Here is a 19,581-nt window from a genome sequence, read left to right as displayed (position 1 = left end):
TGCTTTCACACTTGTGGTAGCATGAGATGGACTCTACAACCCACACAAGTGGCTCAGGTAGTGCAGCTCATCCAGGATGGCACATCAATGCAAGCTGTGGCAAGAAGGTTTGCTGTGTCTGTCAGCTTAGTGTCCAGAGGCTGGAGGTGCTAACAGGAGACAGGCCAGTACACCAGGAGACGTGGAGGGGGCCGTAGGAGGGCAAAAACCCAGCAGCAGGACACCTACCTCAGCCTTTGTGCAAGGTAGGAACAGGAGGAGCACTGCCAGAGCCCTGCAAAATGACCTCCAGCAGGCCACAAATGTGCATGTGTCTGCACAAACGGTTAGAAACCAACTCCATGAGGATGTTCTGAGTGCCCGATGTCCACATGGGGGTTGTGCTCACAGCCCAACACAGTGCAGGATGCTTTGCATTTGCCACAGAACACCAGTATTGGCAAATTCACCACTGGCACCCTGTGCTCTTCACAGATGAAAGCAGGTTCACACTGAGCACATATGGCAGACGTGACAGTCTGGAGACACCGTGGAGAGCGATCTGCTGCTTGCAACATCCTTTAGCATGACCGGTTTGGCAGTGGGTCAGTAATGGTGTGGGGTGACATTTCTTTGGAGGGCCGCACAGCCCTCCATGTGCTCGCCAGAGGTAGCCTGACCACCATTAGGTACCGAGATGAGATCCTCAGACCCCTTGTGAGACCATATGCTGGTGCGGTTGGCCATGGGTTCCTCCTAATGCTGGACAATGCTAGACCTCAACTGGCTGGAGTGTGTCAGCAGTTCGTACAAGATGAAGGCATTAAAGCTATGGACTGGCCTGCCCGTTCCCCAGACCTGAATCCAATTGAACACATCTGGGACATCATGTCTCACTCCATCCACCAACGTCACGTTGCACCACAGACTGTCCAGGAGTTGGCGGATGCTTTAGTCCAAGTCTGGGAGGAGATCCCTCAGGAGACCATCCACCGCCTCATCAGGAGCATGCCCAGGTGTTGTAGGGAGGTCATACAGGCACGTGGAGGCCACACACACTACTGAGCATCATTTCCTTGTCTTGAGGCATTTCCACTGAAGTTGGATCAGCCTGAAATTTGATTTTCCACTTTGATTTTGATCATCATTCCAACTCCAGACGTCCATGGGATACTAGTTGTGATTTACATTGATCATTTTTAGGTTTTACGGTTCTCAACGCATTCCACTATATAATGAATAAAGATTTACAACTGGAATATTTCATTCAGTGATATCTAGTATGTGGGATTTTACTGCTCCCTTTATTTTTTTGATCAGTGTACATCAGGCCCAGTATCTCCAATGTGATATATATGTACCAGCCCCAGTGTATCCTATGTTCTGTATATGAATTATCTCCAATCTATCCTATGTGATGTATACACAGAATATGATGTATTAACAGCAGTGTCCAGTTCTCCTATGTGATGTCTATACAGCAGTCTTGGTGTCTCTTATGTGATGTTCCGTATATACAGCTTTTGTGGTGTCTGTTGTGAATTCTGTTGTCGAACTCCCTCCTGTGGTCGTGAATGGTACTTCGGCGAGTTCTGTCTATGGGCTCCCTCTGGTGGCTATGAGTGAAGCTGCTGCTTCTGAGGTTCCTTACACAGGTGACGTGGTTTATCCTTTGGTTGGCTTCTCTATTTAACTCCACTCAGATCGGTACTCCATGCCAGCTGTCAATGTTTTAGCATTGGTTCAGTTCGCTCCTGGATCTGCCTGGTGACCTGTCTTCTCCTGCAGAAGCTAAGCTCCTTATTGTTATTTTTGCTCATTGTTTCTTTGTCCAGCTGGTTATCCTGATTTTGTCTTGCTAGCTGGAAGCTCTGGGATGCAGAGTGCCCCCCCCCCCCCCGCACCGTGAGTCGGTGCAGAGGTCTTTTTGCACACTCTGAGTGGTCTTTTGTAGGTTTTTGTGCTGACCGCAAAGTTACCTTTCCTATCCTCTGTCTATTTAGTAAGTCTGGCCTCTCTTTGCTGAAACCTATTTCATTTCTGCGTTTGTGACTTTCATCTTTTCTCACAGTCATAATATGTGGGAGGCTGCCTATTCCTTTGGGGAATTTCTCTGAGGCAAGGTAGGCTTTATTTTCTATCTCTAGGGCTAGCTAGCTCTGAGGCTGTGACGAGGCGCCTAGGGAGCGTCAGGAGCGCTCCACGGCTATTTTTAGTGTGTGTGATAGGATTAGGGCTTGCGGTCAGCAGAGCTCCCACATCCCAAAGCTCGTCCTGTATGAGTTTAACTATCAGGTCGGGTGCTCCTAACCACCAGGTCATAACAGGTGTCACCTATATGATGTATGTGTATCAGTTACAGTGTATCCTATGTAATGTATAAACAGCAGTCTACGTGTCTCCTATGTGATGTATACACATAAGCCACAGTGTCTCCTATGTGATGCATATACAGCAGTCTCAATGACTCCTATGTGATGTATATACAGCAGTGTCCAGTTCTCCTATGTGATGTCTATACAGCAGTCTTGGTGTCTCTTATGTGATGTTCCGTATATACAGCTTTTGTGGTGTCACCTATATGATGTATGTGTATCAGTTACAGTGTATCCTATGTAATGTATAAACAGCAGTCTACGTGTCTCCTATGTGATGTATACACATAAGCCACAGTGTCTCCTATGTGATGCATATACAGCAGTCTCAACGACTCCTATGTGATGTATATACAACAGTGTCAGGTTCGTCTATATGATGACTATACAGCAGTCTTGGTGTCTTCTATTTGATGTTTTTACAGCAGTCTTGGTGTCTCCTATGTGATGTATATACAGCAGTGTCCGTGTCTCCTATGTGATGTATATACAGCAGCCGTGGTGTCTCCTATATGATGTATGTGTATCAGTTACAGTGTATCCTATGTAATGTGTAAACAGCAGTCTACGTGTCTCCTATGTGATGTATACACATAAGCCTCAGTGTCTCCAGTCCTATGTGATGCATATACAGCAGTCTCAGTGACTCCTATGTGATGCATATACTGCATTGTCCGTGTCTCCCATGTGATGTATATACAGCAGTTTCCATGTCTCCTTTATGAAGTATATATAGGATTTGTGGTGTCTCCTATGTGCTGTATATGCACTAGTTCCAGTGCATCCTATGTAATGTATAAACAGCAGTCTCCATGTCTCCTAAGTGATGTATATAGCGCAATGTTCGCGTCTCCTATTTGATGTATATACAGCAGTCTTGGTGTTTCCTATGTGATGCAAATACAGTGTGAAGGAACAAATTATGAAAGATTCTCCATTTTGTGCTTTGACTCCATTTTGTTTTTGGTTAAAGATAAATTCTGTTATTTACTTAGGTAGAAGATTACAGCTGCTATGAAATAACTGTCCTGTTTCTCACGAAGATAATATTTTGTTATTCAGCTAGTCTATGGTTCATAATTGGTATAAAGACCTTGAGTATTCTAACTCAAGTGAGCCAGATAAGAGACTCGTGGGGGTATCGCTATACAAGGCTGAGGCATCTGTTAATATGTTTTTCTATGCCAAAAAGACATGACCATATCTGTAGTTCCCATTTTTCCTGTATCCTCATGGGTTAAGTTTTTCCTGTATTCTTATAGGTTAAGAACTGTGAACGTGTTCTTATGCTGATTGGTTGAAGTATAATTTCTATGACTATGAAAAGTCAGACAATAAACGGGGCCCAGAGATCTGCTCGATCCCCCACACAGAGGCACGAGTCTCCGTCTGGTCATTTTCAGTTGCCGGCAACGCCCTGTAGATTAATCTGGAAATCACTGAGTCAACTGTGAAGGATCACTTTAGATCCTCCCTCAACAACAGCAGGCCTAGTATCTCCTATGAGATGTATGAACTGCAGTCTCGGTGTCTCCTAAGTGATGTGTATACAGCAGTCTTGGTGTCTTCTAAGTGTTGCATATACATCAGTCTTGGTGTCTCCTATGTGATGTATATACAGCAGTCTGTGTCTCCTATGTGATGTATTTACAGCAGTTTCGGTGTCTCATATGTGATGTATTTACAGCAGTCTCTGTGTCTCCTATGTTATGTACATACAGCAGTCTCTGGGTCTCCTATATGATGTATATACTGCAGACCTCCCACTGCTTGAGTTCTATAAATGTTAGGTGAGCAGTGATGATTACAACATAACATCACGGCCGCACTATAGAGAAGCAGCTCCAGCCTTCACATTACGGGGAGTTAATTAAATGTTTGACCAAAAGTAGCAGTGTCCTTCTCAGGTTGATGATTTTGTACGCCCCGTGACTAAGGTTATAAAGACCCAAATTCCCTTGGCAGAAAAAAAGGAACAGGACAATAAACGGCAATGCAGATGTATTACAGTTTATTGTACAAGCGATCACATGATCAAGTGCCTCAGGGGATTTAAAATAAATGAAAAGCGTTCTAAAATATATTCAAATATGTACAATAGGGACATTAAAAGTTCAAAAAAAACGTAATTTTCCTGTTTACTTACAAAAATATCTACTATATAATTGTCTAAGGGTCACTTCCGTCTGTCTGTCTTTCTGTCTGTCTGTCACAGATATTCATTGGTTGCGGCCTCTGTCTGTCATGGAAATCCAAGTCGCTGATTGGTTGTGGCAAAACGCCCACGACCATTGCCACGACCAATCAGCGACGGCCATAGTCTGGCAGCGAAATGGCCACTGCTTTAGTGCCCTTCAGTCAACGCTGAGCGCTCACACAGGGTTAATGCCAGCGTTAACGGACCGCGGTGTAACGCACTCTGTTAACGCAGCTATTAACCCTGTGTGACCAACTTTTTACTATTGATGCTGCGTATGCTGCATCAATAGTAAAAAGATCTAATGTTACAAATAATAATAATAAAAAAAAGGTTATTCTCACCTTCTGACGTCGCGCGCTGTCCTCGGCAGTGCAAGCGGCAGGTTCCGGTGCCAAGGATGCTATGTGAGAAGGACCTGCCATGACGTCACGGTCATGTGACCACGACGTCATCACAGGTCCTGCGCTCATACCAACCCTGGGACAGGACGTTGCCGCGTGCACCGCACACAGGCGCCAGGACTTCAAAGGGTCTTCGGAAGGTGAGTATATGTTTATTTTTTATTTTAAGTCTTTTTTAACCACGCATATAGTGCCCACATTGCTATATACTACGTGGGCTGTGTTACATACTGCGTGGGCTCTGTTATATACTACATTTCTGTGCTATATACTATGTAGCTGGGCAATATACAACATGACTGTGCAATATACAACATGAGTAGCTATGTTATATACTACGTGGCTATGCTATATACTATGTTGCTGACCAATATACTACATAGCTGTGCAATACACTATGTGACTGTGTTATATACTACGTGGCTGTGCAATATACTACGTGCCTGTGCAATATACTACGTGGCTCTACAATATACTACGTGGCTCTGCTATATACTACGTGGCTGACCAATATACAACATACCTGTGCAATACACTACGTGGCTATGTTATATACTACATAGCTATGTTATATACTACGACGACTGTGTTATATACTACGTCACTGCAATATAGTACGTAGCCAGTGCTATATACTACCAACATATTCTAGAATACCCGATACGTTAGAATCGGGCCACCATCTAGTATACCAATAATAAAGAATACACCTAAAATGGTTTATTAAAACATAAACAAAATAAAGCAAATATTGTCAGCTTACACAACTAACAAAAGAGTCCCTCCCTGGCATAAAAGCATCAAGACAGGGCAACAATAAACTGAAACACATAATCCAGCATCCAGAGAGCTCATTGGGAAAACTCAGAACATATTAAAGTCCACATGGAGCACATGAATATAGTATGGCCGACATTTTCCACATTGCATCAGTCCGTACTCATGGTTTGATGAGAGAATATATATGGAATTAAATTCTACTCAAATATTAGAAAATTCACATTTGCCAAAATGCTAATTTTTATGTCATTTGCACTGCACTACATAAGTACTACAATGTATTATCAGTCTAATCCCTTTGTGGGACCAGTAAGTAGTATAAAAAGAAAAAATATGTTTTTAAGAATAAAAAAAATTAAAATAATAAAATTACGGTTTTCATAATAAAAATATGGTATATCTGTAGAAAAAAAAAATACAATCCCCTAGAAGAAGTCATATATTTGGTATCACCACATTCAGGCTATGTGCACAAATTGCATGTGGAATTCTTCCTCTCTTGGCAGAAAATACAGTTAAAACTCTGCGCGTTTTTGATGTGTTTTTTATGCATTTTTATGTGGATTTGATGCGGATTTTCATGTGTTTTTTTTCATGCGGATTTGTATGCATTTTTGTAAGCTAAATAAAGATATATTATTTAACAAAAAAAAGAATTGTGATGTCATTTCTTTGTCTAACCTCTTCTTTTACAGCCTCCATTGAAGAATAATGTTTACACACACAGATAGATAGATAGATAGATCTATAGATTGATAATAGATAGATATATTTATAGATAGATAGATAGATATCTCTATAGATAGATATATCTATAAATAGATATAGATAGATAATATCAGGCCCGATGTTTAGTAATAAATATAATAAAATGGTACATAAAGAGTTAACTAAAGACACACATGCACAAAATTTGATTTAGGCCGGGGTCACACCTGCGAGAAACTCGCATAAGTCTGGCACCTCATTACCCGGCATTGCCGCCGGCACTCAGACCGGAGCATTCAGCTGCATAGAAATACATGCAGCCGCACACTCTGGTCCCGTGTGTCGGGTATTGAGGTGCGAGACTTGTGCGAGTTTCTCGCAAGTATGACCCCGGTCTTAAACGCAATAGCTGTTTAATTTTAAAAAAATGGAAAAAATGGGGTGGGCTCTTGCGCAATTTTCCAAACCAGAGAGGGAAAGCCAGTGACTGGAAGCCAATGTTTATAACCTGGGAAGGGGGTAATACCCATGGAGCTTCCCAGGCTAGTAATATAAGCTCACAGCTGTATACTTAGCCTTTACTGACTATTAAAATAGGGGAGCCCTTCAAAAAAATTATGTGGGGTCCTTCTATAATTAATAACCAGAAAAGACTATGCAGACATATGCGGGCTGATATTAATAGCCTAGGAAGGGTCCATGGATATTGCCCCCCGGCTACCAACACCAGCTCTCAACCGCCCCAGAAATGGCACATCTCTAAGATGCGCCAATTCCGGCACTTAGCCTCTCTCTTCCCACTTGCCCTGTAGCGGTGGCAAGTGGGGTAATAGTCGTGGGGTTGATGTCACCTTTGTATTGTCAGGTGACATCAAGCACACGGCTTAGTAATGGAGAGGCGTCAATAAGACATCTATCCATTACTAATCCTATAGTTGCTAAGGGCAGGGCCGTATTTGCCACTAGGCACGCGAGGGCACGTGCCTAGGTCGGCGACATTGCGGGGGGCGGCACCTGAGCAAGGTGTGTTTTTTTTGTTTTTTTTTATAAGTCCCGGCCCGGGTCAAAAACGCGCCCGACGGCCCCGCCCCCCCCCAAGGCCCCCACCTCTGAGTCCCCCCACCTCCAAGTCTCCGAGTCCCACCCACCCTCCCTGAAGAGGATACTCACCTGCTCCAGCGATGCCTGGTCTCAGCGTCTGTAGCGCGTCCTGAGTGAGCTGTCACGTGGCACCACTAATTAAGGTCATGAATATGCGCATATTCATGACCTTAATTTGCGGTACCACATGACCGCTCACTCAGGACGAAGGCGCTGCGGGACAGAGCCGGAGCCAGAGGGATGTCGGCGCGGCGTGTGGGACAGACAGGCAGCTGACAGGTGAGTATGAGGGACGGGACGGGGGGCGGGGGGAGGATGGGAAGCCACCCGCGCCATGCAAGATGGCCCGGGAGAAGGAGGGGGTGGAGAGATGAGCCATGCATAGGGAGGGGGGGGAGGGGGAATTATGAGCGCCATCAGCCATGCATAGGGGAGGGAATTATGAGCGCCATCATCCATGCATGGGGAGGGGGGGGGAATTATGAGCACCATCAGCCATGCATAGGGAGGGGGGAGGGGGAATTATGAGCGCCATCAGCCATGCATAGGGAGGGGGGGGGAATTATGAGCGCCATCAGCCATGCATGGGGAGGGGGGGGAATTATGAGCGCCATCAGCCATGCATAGGGAGGGGGGGGGAATTATGAGCGCCATCAGCCATGCATAGGGAGGGGGGGGAATTATGAGCGCCATCAGCCATGCATGGGGAGGGGGGGGAATTATGAGCGCCATCAGCCATGCATGGGGGGGAGGGGGAATTATGAGCGCCATCAGCCGTGCATAGGGAGGGGGGGAATTATGAGCGCCATCAGCCATACATAAGGAGGGGGGGGAATTATGAGCGCCATCAGCCATGCACGGGGAGGGGGGGGGAATTATGAGCGCCATCAGCCATGCATGGGGAGGGGGGGGAATTATGAGCGCCATCAGCCATGCATAGGGAGGGGGGGGATTATGAGCGCCATCAGCCATGCATGGGGAAGGGGGGGAAATTATGAGCGCCATCAGCCATGCATAGGGAGGGGGGGGGAATTATGAGCGCCATCAGCCATGCATAGGGAGGGGGGGAATTATGAGCGCCATCAGCCATGCATAGGGAGGGAGGGGGGGAATTATGAGCCATGCATACAGGAGGAGGGGAGGGGGATATGAGCCATGGCCATTATACAATATGGAGCATCATGTGGGGTCATTATACAGTATGGAGCATCATGTGCGGCCATTATATAGTATGGAGCATCATGTGCGGTCATTATACAGTATGGAGCATCATGTGCGGTCATTATACAGTATGGAGCATCATGTGCGGTCATTATACAGTATGGAGCATCATGTGCGGTCATTATACAGTATTGAGCATCATGTGTGGTAATTATACAGTATTGAGCATCATGTGCGGTCATTATACAGTATTGAGCATCATGTGAGGTCATTATACAGTATGGAGCATCATGTGAGGTCATTATACAGTATGGAGCATCATGTGTGGCCATTATACAGTATGGAGCACTGTGTGGCCATTATACAGTATGGAGCATCATGTGAGGTCATTATACAGTATTGAGCATCATGTGAGGTCATTATACAGTATGGAGCATCATGTGAGGTCATTATACAGTATGGAGCACTGTGTGGCCATTATACAGTATGGAGCATCATGTAGGGCCATTATACAGTATGTGGAGCACTGCGTAGCCATTATACAGTATGGAGCACTGCGTGGCCATATTTTTTTGGCTTTAATTATTGTATATGAAACAGTGTGATCAGCAGTGCTGAATGGGTGTGGTTGGGACTTGGATATGGGTGTGATTAGTTGTGAAATGGGTGTGGTCAGAGGCGTGGCCCAAAATTTGCCGCGGCGCACGTAGTGCGCCGCAACCTTTACACCTTTTTCCCTTCTTCAAAAGTTGGGGGTATGGTACCGCATTTCCCAGATCACAGCAAGTACCGCAAATCCCATAGGGAATGAATGAAACCAAACGCAGTGTTGCCGTAAGTGATCCGTTACGCGGCAGATGCAGAAAAACTGCCGGATCTGCTGCAAAAGGCGACTTTCACATCAGCGATTCTTGCCAAAGTCACTGCGGATAGTGTCATACTCACCAATGGGGGAGGCAGCACTAAAAGTGCCTAGGGCAGCAGAAACTCTAAATACGGCCCTGGCTAAGGGGTTAAATAAAGACACAGCCAGAATAAAGTATTTTAATTAAATAAAACACAACACAGTTTCTCATCTTTATTGTACTCCTAATTCCTACAACGCCCTTGTTCTCCTGCAAAAAAAATAAAATAATAAACCAACACAAATACTTCCTGTTCCAATTTAATCCATATAATAACGGGTGTCCCACGACGATCTCCTGTGTAGAGCAGTCACATCGGGAGATGTGACTACTTTACGGCGGCCTCCGATGACATACTGACCGGAGATAATGCTCCCGCAGTGCATCATCGGAGTTCGTGCTTTCACTTTACGGCACTACCGCTGCGTGAGAATTTTCTCACGCAGCGGTGCTGCAAGTGACAGGACGAACTCTGGTTACCTATAGGCGGCAGAATGATCCACTGCGGGAGGATCACCTCTGGTCACTGTATCACTGGAGCCTTGTAGAGCAGTCACATCTCCCGAAATGACAGCTCGGCACAGGAGATCATCATGGGACAATCGTTATTAAATGGATTACATCGGAACATGGAGTATACTGTTAGTTTATTATTTTATTTTTTTGCAGGCGATCGAGGGCGTCGGGGATTAGCTGTTTGGTGAGTATGTACTGTATGTGTATATATGTACTGTATGTGTATATTTATGTACTGTATGTGTATATGTGTTTGTTTTTTTTTTTTAATATTGAACACAGAGGCCGGATGATGAGACTACTATCCCATCATCGGTTAATGCTGTCACTGTTCTATGTGATAGCAGACATAGACCGATGGGACTAGTAGTCCCATCGGACGATGCCTGCCTACACACAGACACACACACAGCCGCGCACACACCAGCAGACCTCCACAGACACCCGCAGACAGACACGCACATCTTCTCCGCTCACACAGTCACTGCCCACACACTCTTCCTCCTGTCTTTCTGCAGAGTTTTTCGCACTTAGCGCCGCAGCAAATCCGCAGATCTTTTTACACCTGCGGTTTTGCTCCGGATTTGACTGACTCGCTGGAAGTCAATGGGTGCCGAAACGTTTCAGATCCACAAAAAGAATTGACATGCTGCAGAAAATAAAACACTGCAAATCCGCACAGATTTTTCCGCAGCATGTGCACACCAATTCTAGATTTCCCATTGACTACCATTGCTTGTGCACTACACTGCAGATTTGATGCAATTCCGCGCGTCCAAAAATGCTGCGGATCCGCATCAAAATCCGCAACGTGTGCACATAGCCTTTATAATGAACTCATACCATAAAACAGTATCAGTTTTCATTCCATACATTGAACGTCGTACAAAAAAAAAAACACTGGGCCATAATTGCCCATTTTGTTAATGTTGGCTAAAAAAAAAAACTTAAATAAAAAGTGGTCAAAAGGTCATATGTAATCCAAAATTGTACCAATAAATACTTCCACTTGTTACTCAAAAAAACAAGCCCTGATATGGTTCTATGAGAGTAAAAAAGGGAAAAGTTATGGCTGTTAGAATATGACGACCCCCCAAAGAAGTGACAATTTTGAGAAAGAAAATTTGTAAAACTTAAAGAAAAAGTAATAGATTGGGCATCAACATAATCGTATCGACATTCAATATAACAAAATTAAGCCCTTATACAGCTCCACTGATGGAAAATTGTGAAACGTATAGCTCTCAGAATATGCCAACCTAGCTAAAAAATGATTATGAGAACCCGAAAATAATGCAACTGAAACATAGAACTCAGTCTCCCCTAAAAAAATAAGCGCTCTTATAACTACAAAAATATTTAGAATTGAGAGTCCTCAGTGGTTGATACCTTTTAATGACTAACTGAAAAGATGGTAACAAATTGCAAGCTTTCGAGACTACTCAGGCCTCTTCATCAGGCATTGACTAAAAGAAATTCTGGAGAATCACATATTTATGCACAAAACATCACAGAAAAAAAATACCATGGATAAGACAGGTGACATGAAGCAGAATTACCATGGGTTATAAACAGTTATGTCCATAAATATTGGACCAGTTCTTAGATAGGGAATGTTTTATTGTCCTCTGATTGGGGTCTGGTTCTGTTGTGATGACCCCACATGGTCTGAGGGGCAAATTCCTTAGTTCCTTAGTTGATGTAAAAAGACATAAATCCATGTGACACATTCATTCCTGCACTAAGACTGTCAAAGGTCATCATCATTCCCATATTCTTCTGTCTCTTTGAGATTTGAAGTTACCTTTTAAAACAAATATGCCACAAAAAACAACAAAAAAACTTATCGCTCATGGAACACAAAAAATAAAAAAGCAAAAACAAAATGGTCTGACATAAAGGTGAAAACTGGCTGCGATGGCAAGAAGCTTGAGAATTGTATTTCTGGCAATCTGCAATTCTTTGCTAAAATGAGCAAGAGTTAATATTTTCTTGTGCTAGATGGAACCTACAGAAAACCTGGTACAGAGATGAGCAGGACCCATCCTTCGCACAATGGATGACAATGTGACTAGGCCAAACCCGATAGAGCAAAGCCTGATTAGCAGTTAATGATGTCTAATCTGATAATGTCTTCCTTGTTCCTGAGCAGCGTGATGAGTTGTCACATGATGGCAGGAAGGAGTGATACAACTATACAACTATTCACTAGAAGTGTGCAATCAAGATCTCATCATCTATATCGCATCTAAAGTGCCTTGAAAAAGTATTCAAACTCCATGAACTTTTCTACAGTTTTTCACATTGCGCCCACAAACTCAAATGTATTTTATTGGGATTTCATGTGATAGACCAACTCTAAGTTACAAGTATTTGTGACGTGTAAAAGAATGAATACAGGGTTTTCTAACTATTTTACAAATATGAATCTTAAGATTGTGAGGTTCATTTCTATTCAGTCCTCCGGAGTCAATATTGCTGGATCATCTTTGTCTGCAATTATGGCTGCAGTGTTTTTGGGTCTGTGTCTCCCAGCTTTGCACATCTAGAGGTGACATTTTTGCTCCTTTTTCTTTGCACACTCGCTCTCGCTCGGTGAGATTGCATGGAGACCTCTGTGATCAGCAGTTTTCATGTCTTGCCACAGATTCTCAATGGGATTTAGGTCTGGACTGTGACTGGGCCGTATGCTTTGATCTAAACCCTCCATTGTAGCTCTGGCAGGATGTATAGGGTCATTGTCCTACTGCAAAGTGAACCTACGTAGGCCCTAGTCTCTAGTCTTTTGCAGCCTCTAACAAATTTGCCTCTAAGATTGACCAGTATTTTGCTCCTTACATCTTCCCCGTCCGTGCTGAAGAAAAGCCTTCCCACACTATGATGCAGCTGCCACCATGTTAGATGGTGGGGATGGTGTTTTTCAAGGTGATATGTAGCGTTAGTTTTTCACCACACATAGTGCTTTGCATTTAGCCCAAAATGTTCTATTTTTGTCTCATCTGACCAGAGCACCTATTTTCCACATGCTAGCTGTGTCCTCTACGTGGCATTTGGAAGAAGGGGCTCTACTCAAATTAGACAAAAGGAGAACATTTTGAGCTAAATACTAAATTCTATGTATGGTGGAAAACTAACACTGTACATCATCAAAAAAACACCATCCCCACCGTCACACATGGTGGTGGCAGCATCATACTGTGGGGAGGCTTTTCTTCAGCAGGGACAGGGAAGCTGGTCAGAGTTGATGGGAAGATGTCTGGGGCTAAATAAAGGAGAACCTGTTAAAGACTACTAAAGCCTATAGACTGGGGTGTAGGTTCACCTTCCAGCTGGACACCGACCCTAAACATATTGCCAGAGTTACATTGGATGGATTAGGTCAAAGGATATTCAAAGTATTGGTCCTACAAAGTATTGACTTAGGGAGGCTGAATACTAATGCAAATCGCAATTTTCATATTTATATTTCTAAAACAATTAGAAAACCATGTATCATTTTCTTTACACATTACAAATACTTGCCATTTTGCGATGGTATCACATAAAATCCAAACAAGATACATTTAAGCTTGTGGGTGTAAGGTGAAAAAATGTAGACAATTTCATGAGGGTGTGAATACTTTTTCAAGGCACTGTATCTATCCAGGGGTGGACATACTACATGTGCAGGGCCCTGTACACAGGAGCCCGTATGGGAGGGTACCCAGATAACTTATCAACTATATGTCATCTCTATGTTGTTTCTTTACTTATTTTTTATTTATATTTATTTATTCTTCCAGATGGTCTTACTTAGGACCTTGTAGCATAAAAGGCAGAAACACTAACAGTGAGGCAAAGGCTTCACTATTATGTGTAAGTGAATTTTCTCTACCCAAAGATCTAAATGGTATTCTCTATCTTTGCAGGAGTATTATACCTGCACATAGAGTACTGTACATCTTTATATATCAGGACATCTCTAAATACGGTACTTTCACCAAAAAATAAAAAAACTTAAGTAAAAGCTGTGGATTTTCTCCTATAAAGTTACTAAAAAATAATAATGGATAAAAAAATTAATGATCACATTTTTATAAGAAAAAAATGTCACAAACCGGTAAAAAACAAGTACGGTACATATTATATATCGCTGTAATCGTAACAACCCATACAAATCAATGAACATATTATTTACGATGATTTGCAAGTGGTGTAAAAAAAAGCTTAATTTTTTTTCAATTTATTCTACAACGCAGACTTACACATCCATCCACTGACAGTGTTCACTCCTTCTCTGGCCCATTCTACCCATAATATACCATGGTGTGCAACAAAAGATATGTATGAGCGCTATATGTGAAGTTAGGAATGTCCCCCATGCACCTAGCTGACAAAAATCTAAGCTGTAATAACTACTTTTACCAGTAGTGTAGAAACCGGGGGGCAGAGGGAGCAGTCGCCCAGGGCCCCGCGCTCTGAGGGGGCCCACCTAGAGCTATGCTACTGTAACTGCTACATTCTGCGGCAGAGCAGGGAGAATCGATCTCACTGCTCTGCCGCCTGGCCCCTGAGTAGGCGGGAGGGCCCCGGTGCCAGCAGTGGGCCCCCCGCCCGTCATCGCAAGGTCAGCTGTACCGGCATTTAGCCGATACAGCTGATCGCATTGATGGGAGAAGGAGTGCTATGCTCCTTCTCCCATCATCCCCATGTCAGCGTCTGATGTCACCGACAGCGGGCGCGATGATGTCACTAACCAGCGCCCGCTGTCAGGAGATGAGCAAGGCGCTCAGAGCTGCGGAGGAACCAGGAAGAAGAGGTGAGTATTTATTTTTTTATGGGGGCTGACTTATACTTCAGAGTCTGCCTATAGGGGTGCTGCCTTATACTACAGGGTCTGAGTATAGGGGTGCTGCCTTATACTACAGGGTCTGCCAATAGGGGTGCTGCCTTATACTACAGGGCATGCCTATAGGGGTGCTGCCTTATACTACAGGGTCTGCCTATAGGGGTGTTGCCTTATACTACAGGGTCTGCCTAAAGGGGTGCTGCCTTATACTACAGGGTCTGAGTATAGGGGTGCTGCCTTATACTACAGGGTCTGCCAATAGGGGTGCTGCCTTATACTACAGAGTCTGCCTATAGGGGTGCTGCCTTATATTAAAGGGTCTGCTTATGGGGGTGCGGTCTTATACTATAGGGTCTGCCTGTGGGTTGCTGCCTTATACTACAGGGTTTGCCTATGGGGGTGCTGCCTTATACTACAGGGTCTGCATATGGGGATGCTGCTTTATACTACAGGGTCTGCCTATGGGGTGGTGCCTTATACTATAGAGTCTGCCTATGGGTGCTGCCTTGTGCTATAAAGTCTGCCTATGGGGGGTGCATTATACAATATAGAAAAGGCTATGGGGAGTGCATTATACTATATGGAGGCTTATGGGGAGTGCATTATACTATATGGAGGCTTATGGGGAGTGCATTATACTATATGGAGGCTTATGGGTAGTGCATTATACTACATTTAGGACTATCTGGTGCATTATACTATATGGAGGCTATCTAGGGGGGCATCATACAGTGTTAAAATTACAGTGAGGGGGCCATCGTACAGTGTGGGGATTATAGTGTTGGAGCCATCAAACAGTTTGGGGGCTACTAAGGGGTCAGTATACTGTGTGGGTGGTACTATACATTGAGGAGGCATCATGTTATGTATAAGAGACCATCATGCTGTGTATAGGGGAGCTGTACAGGGGAGACTCAGGAACTCAGGTTACTGTGACTATCAAAGGGGCACACAGGGCATTACTACTTTCTAGGGGGAAAAATATGGGCACTGTTTTCTAGGGCACTTGCACCCGCATTACTATATTATAGAGGGTTACTTTAGAATTTAGAAGGCACATAGTAATGTGAAGGACAGAAAGCAATCATTTAGATGTCATTTTAAGAGATCAACCCGTCAGTAACACACAGGAGGGGCAGTAATAGGGACACATACGGCAGCAGCGGCTCAGTATTGGGGTATCAGGGGCAGTAATAGGGACACATACGGCAGCAGCGGCTCAGTATCGGGGTATCAGGGGCAGTAATAGGGACACATACGGCAGCAGCGACTCAGTATTGAAGTATCAGGTGCAGTAATCGGGACACATACGGCAGCAGCAGCTCAGTATTGGGGTATCAGGGGCAGTAATAGGGTCACATACGGCAGCAGCGGCTCAGTATTTGGGTATCAGGGGCAGTAATAGGGACACATACGGCAGCAGCGGCTCAGTATTGGGGTATCAGGTGCAGTAATAGGGTCACATACGACAGCAGCGGCTCAGTATTGAAGTATCAGGTGCAGTAATCGGGACACATACGGCAGCAGCGGCTCAGTATTTGGGTATCAGGGGCAGTAATAGGGACACATACGGCAGCAGCAGCTCAGTATTGGGGTATCAGGGGCAGTAATAGGGACACATACGGCAGCAGCGGCTCAGTATTGGGGTATCAGGAGCAGTAATAGGGACACATATGGCAGCAGCAGGTCAGTATTGGGGTATCAGGGGCAGTAATAGGGACACATACGGCAGCAGCGGCTCAGTATTGGGGTATCAGGGACAGTAATAGGGACACATATGGCAGCAGAGGCTCAGTATTGGGGTATCAGGGGCAGTAATAGGGACACATACGGCAGCAGCGGCTCAGTATTGGGGTATCAGGGACAGTAATAGGGACACATATGGCAGCAGAGGCTCAGTATTGGGGTATCAGGTGCAGTAATAGGGACACATATGGCAGCAGCGGCTCAATATTGGGGTATCAGCAGGATGAGGAGTTTGTGCAGGTTGGGAATAGATGATGATGGGGCTGGAATATGAGAAGTGAAATGTGTCTTTGTTGCATTCTCTGCAGACGAGTTGTAGCTGGAAGAAGTTGTCATGTCGGTCTGGGCCAGATGGAAAAGGCGGGAAAAATGAACAATTCCATCAGAAAGAACGTCAGTGGTAAGACATTGTCTGTAACTGTGCTGGGATCTCTTATATGTTCTGTAGGACTGGTATCTACCACTGACCATATGGCGGTAATATCCTTGTTGGTCTTTATATAGAGATTATCTTCAGTTACAGCGCGGTCATCTGCTGAGGTTCTCCTCCACTATTAGGGTGCGTCACCCAATTATAATCAAGGTTACCTGGTTAGGGGCCACTCAGAAGCTTCGGCACTCCCCCCCGAACCAAAACCCTAGCTACGCCTCTGACTTTTACTGAAGCAAATGATTGATATAAGCTTTTTATATAGTGAATTTTCTATGCCAGGGGTTACAACCTGCCCACCATTCCATTCTGTGTGGCCCCTAACCACCTGGTCACAGAAATGCTTACTTTTTGGTGTCTGTTTGCATGTACTTAACATAACAAAGAAAAGAGTTGTGGTGCACAGTCATCTCCGTGTCCCCCATACATAGTATGAGAATCGGGTACCTTAACCCCTTTTCATTACTCCAGAAAAATGTATATGAATTTTACAGGTGGCCATCTTTGCATGTGGCTGTGTATATTGTAGTGTATTGCATTTACGCATACAATGGGGAAAGACACATGAACGTAAGGCTCTCTTTATCCTAAGTGGGGGGCAAAGCGGACCTCTAAAATTCCCATAGGTGGCTGCCCCCACTTTCTTTACAAGTCTCTATAAGGCATTTTGGCATATAATGCTAGAAACATCTCCGATGGAAGTAACCTCTAAGTTGTATTGTGGCCTTTCGGAGTGATTCAACATGACACTCCTTTTCTATACGAAGGAAAACTCTCTGACTAGCATTAGAAAGACCACCATGTTTTGTTTTTAAGGGGTTCTCCAGGCAAAAGTAATTTTAGAAAGTAGCTCTAAAGCTTCCCTAATATACCGTAATTGGTTTTAGGCCAAGTTTCCCGATCCTCTTGTAGCTCTTCCATCAATCATGGCAGCTTTTCTTCCAGATCTGTACTTAAGACAGGACAACGTGTGAATGGGGATTTCTGACTTCAAACACTGTCAACGTAGGGTAGAAAGACAGAGCAACTACCAGAGTATCAGCGCACCTGGCCTAATATAGGACTTTACTAATAAATTATATAATTTATGATTTTTGATTTGACTAGAAAACCCCTTTTTATAGATAATTTATCATATAAAGCCATACACAGTTAAGTACTTCATGTTTCATATAACCACATGACTACTTACTTTTCTTCCATCCACAGTATATAACCTTCGTACAGTATACTGCAAGAGATCGGAGGCGTCCTCCAGAAATGTCCTGAAATTACGCGCGTTCCTCCGATTTAGGATGATTGAACGTCTAATTGTTGGATCCCCATTCTTCACTAGCACAATTTTCTTCCTTACTTTCGGCACCTGTTGAAACTGTGTAGCAGAGTATTCCTCTTGAGGGCCCCCATGTTGACCTTGCTTTCGGGAACTATCTGGACGAATGCCTCTATGATTTCCCCCTTTGTGTCCAGCCATGGGTTGCACGTGCTTTTTGTCAGAGCAGATATAACTTCCTCCATCCTGAAGTTGCTCCAGTCTGCTTATACTATGCGTACCTCGAGGAGTAGTAATTGTCCGAACCCCAAACGGCAAAGGAACTTTGTTTGAAAGATCGTCCATGAGGGCGCTAAAACTTTTGAAGCTACGACGATTAATGGCCATCTTTACTCCACTGAACTGAGGATCTCCACTCTTAAAGAAGGTTATTTTCTTTGCTGGAGTCACTACAGAGACCGCATGAGATCGAACCACTGGCGGAAAAGGACGATCTGGACTGGATGGTGGGGCCGAGTAACCTTCTGATGGATTCATTCTGGTGCGTAATCTGGATCTGAAATTTAGAACAATTGTCATTACCGTCATATCAAATTTGAAAAATACAGATAAAACTTTTCATGTGTCCCTAGGAAATGGAGAAATAAATTATTGAGACACGCCTCTCCAAATTAATTTGATAGACTATGTCATAAATAGACAAACGGCAAATCACTGTATTTAATAATCATGTTGTCTTAACCCCCCAAAAAACCTTCAAAATGCAGACGACTAGCAGTCTCTCTGCTGTCTAACTTACTGTCCCCTTCCCATTTTCAGGTGTAACCTGTTGCTATTAGAAGAGACACTGAAACAGATTACAGGAAATGGGAGACGGTCTTTGTCTCTCTACAGGAAGTAAGGACGGATCTTTTTCCTCTCTCTAGAAAGTGAGAAAGAGTTTTTGCATCTCTACAGGAAGTGGGGTAGAATCTTTCTCTCTCTACAGGAAGTGGGGTAGAGTCTTTCTATCTCTACAGGAAGTGGGGTAGAGTCTTTCTATCTCTACAGGAAGTGGGATAGGTCTGTCTCTCTACAAGAAGTGGCGATGGCTCTTTGTCTCTTCTACTGAAAGTGAGGCTGGATCTTTGTTTCTCTTCATTAGGTGGGACTTTATCTATGTATAAGTAGTGGGGTGG

At 44.1% G+C, this 19,581-nt stretch overlaps 1 protein-coding gene across 1 annotated transcript in view; it reads right to left on the bottom strand.

The window, feature by feature from the left end:
• Positions 1–18,949, bottom strand: part of RP1L1 (RP1 like 1) — a 34,732-nt gene extending 15,783 nt beyond the window's left edge. Inside the window, exon 1 of the mRNA XM_069726861.1 lies at positions 18,323–18,949. Within this exon, the coding sequence (XP_069582962.1) occupies positions 18,323–18,940 (618 nt within the window). The 5' untranslated portion in view covers positions 18,941–18,949. The remainder of the gene's footprint in view (positions 1–18,322) is intronic.
• Positions 18,950–19,581: the final 632 nt, after the last annotated feature.

The sequence above is a fragment of the Ranitomeya imitator genome, chromosome 5 (assembly GCF_032444005.1).
Source record: "Ranitomeya imitator isolate aRanImi1 chromosome 5, aRanImi1.pri, whole genome shotgun sequence".
NCBI classification, from domain to species: domain Eukaryota; kingdom Metazoa; phylum Chordata; class Amphibia; order Anura; family Dendrobatidae; genus Ranitomeya; species Ranitomeya imitator.
The sequence above is the reverse complement of the archived record's forward strand: the minus strand, read 5'-3'. Positions and strand labels throughout refer to the sequence as shown.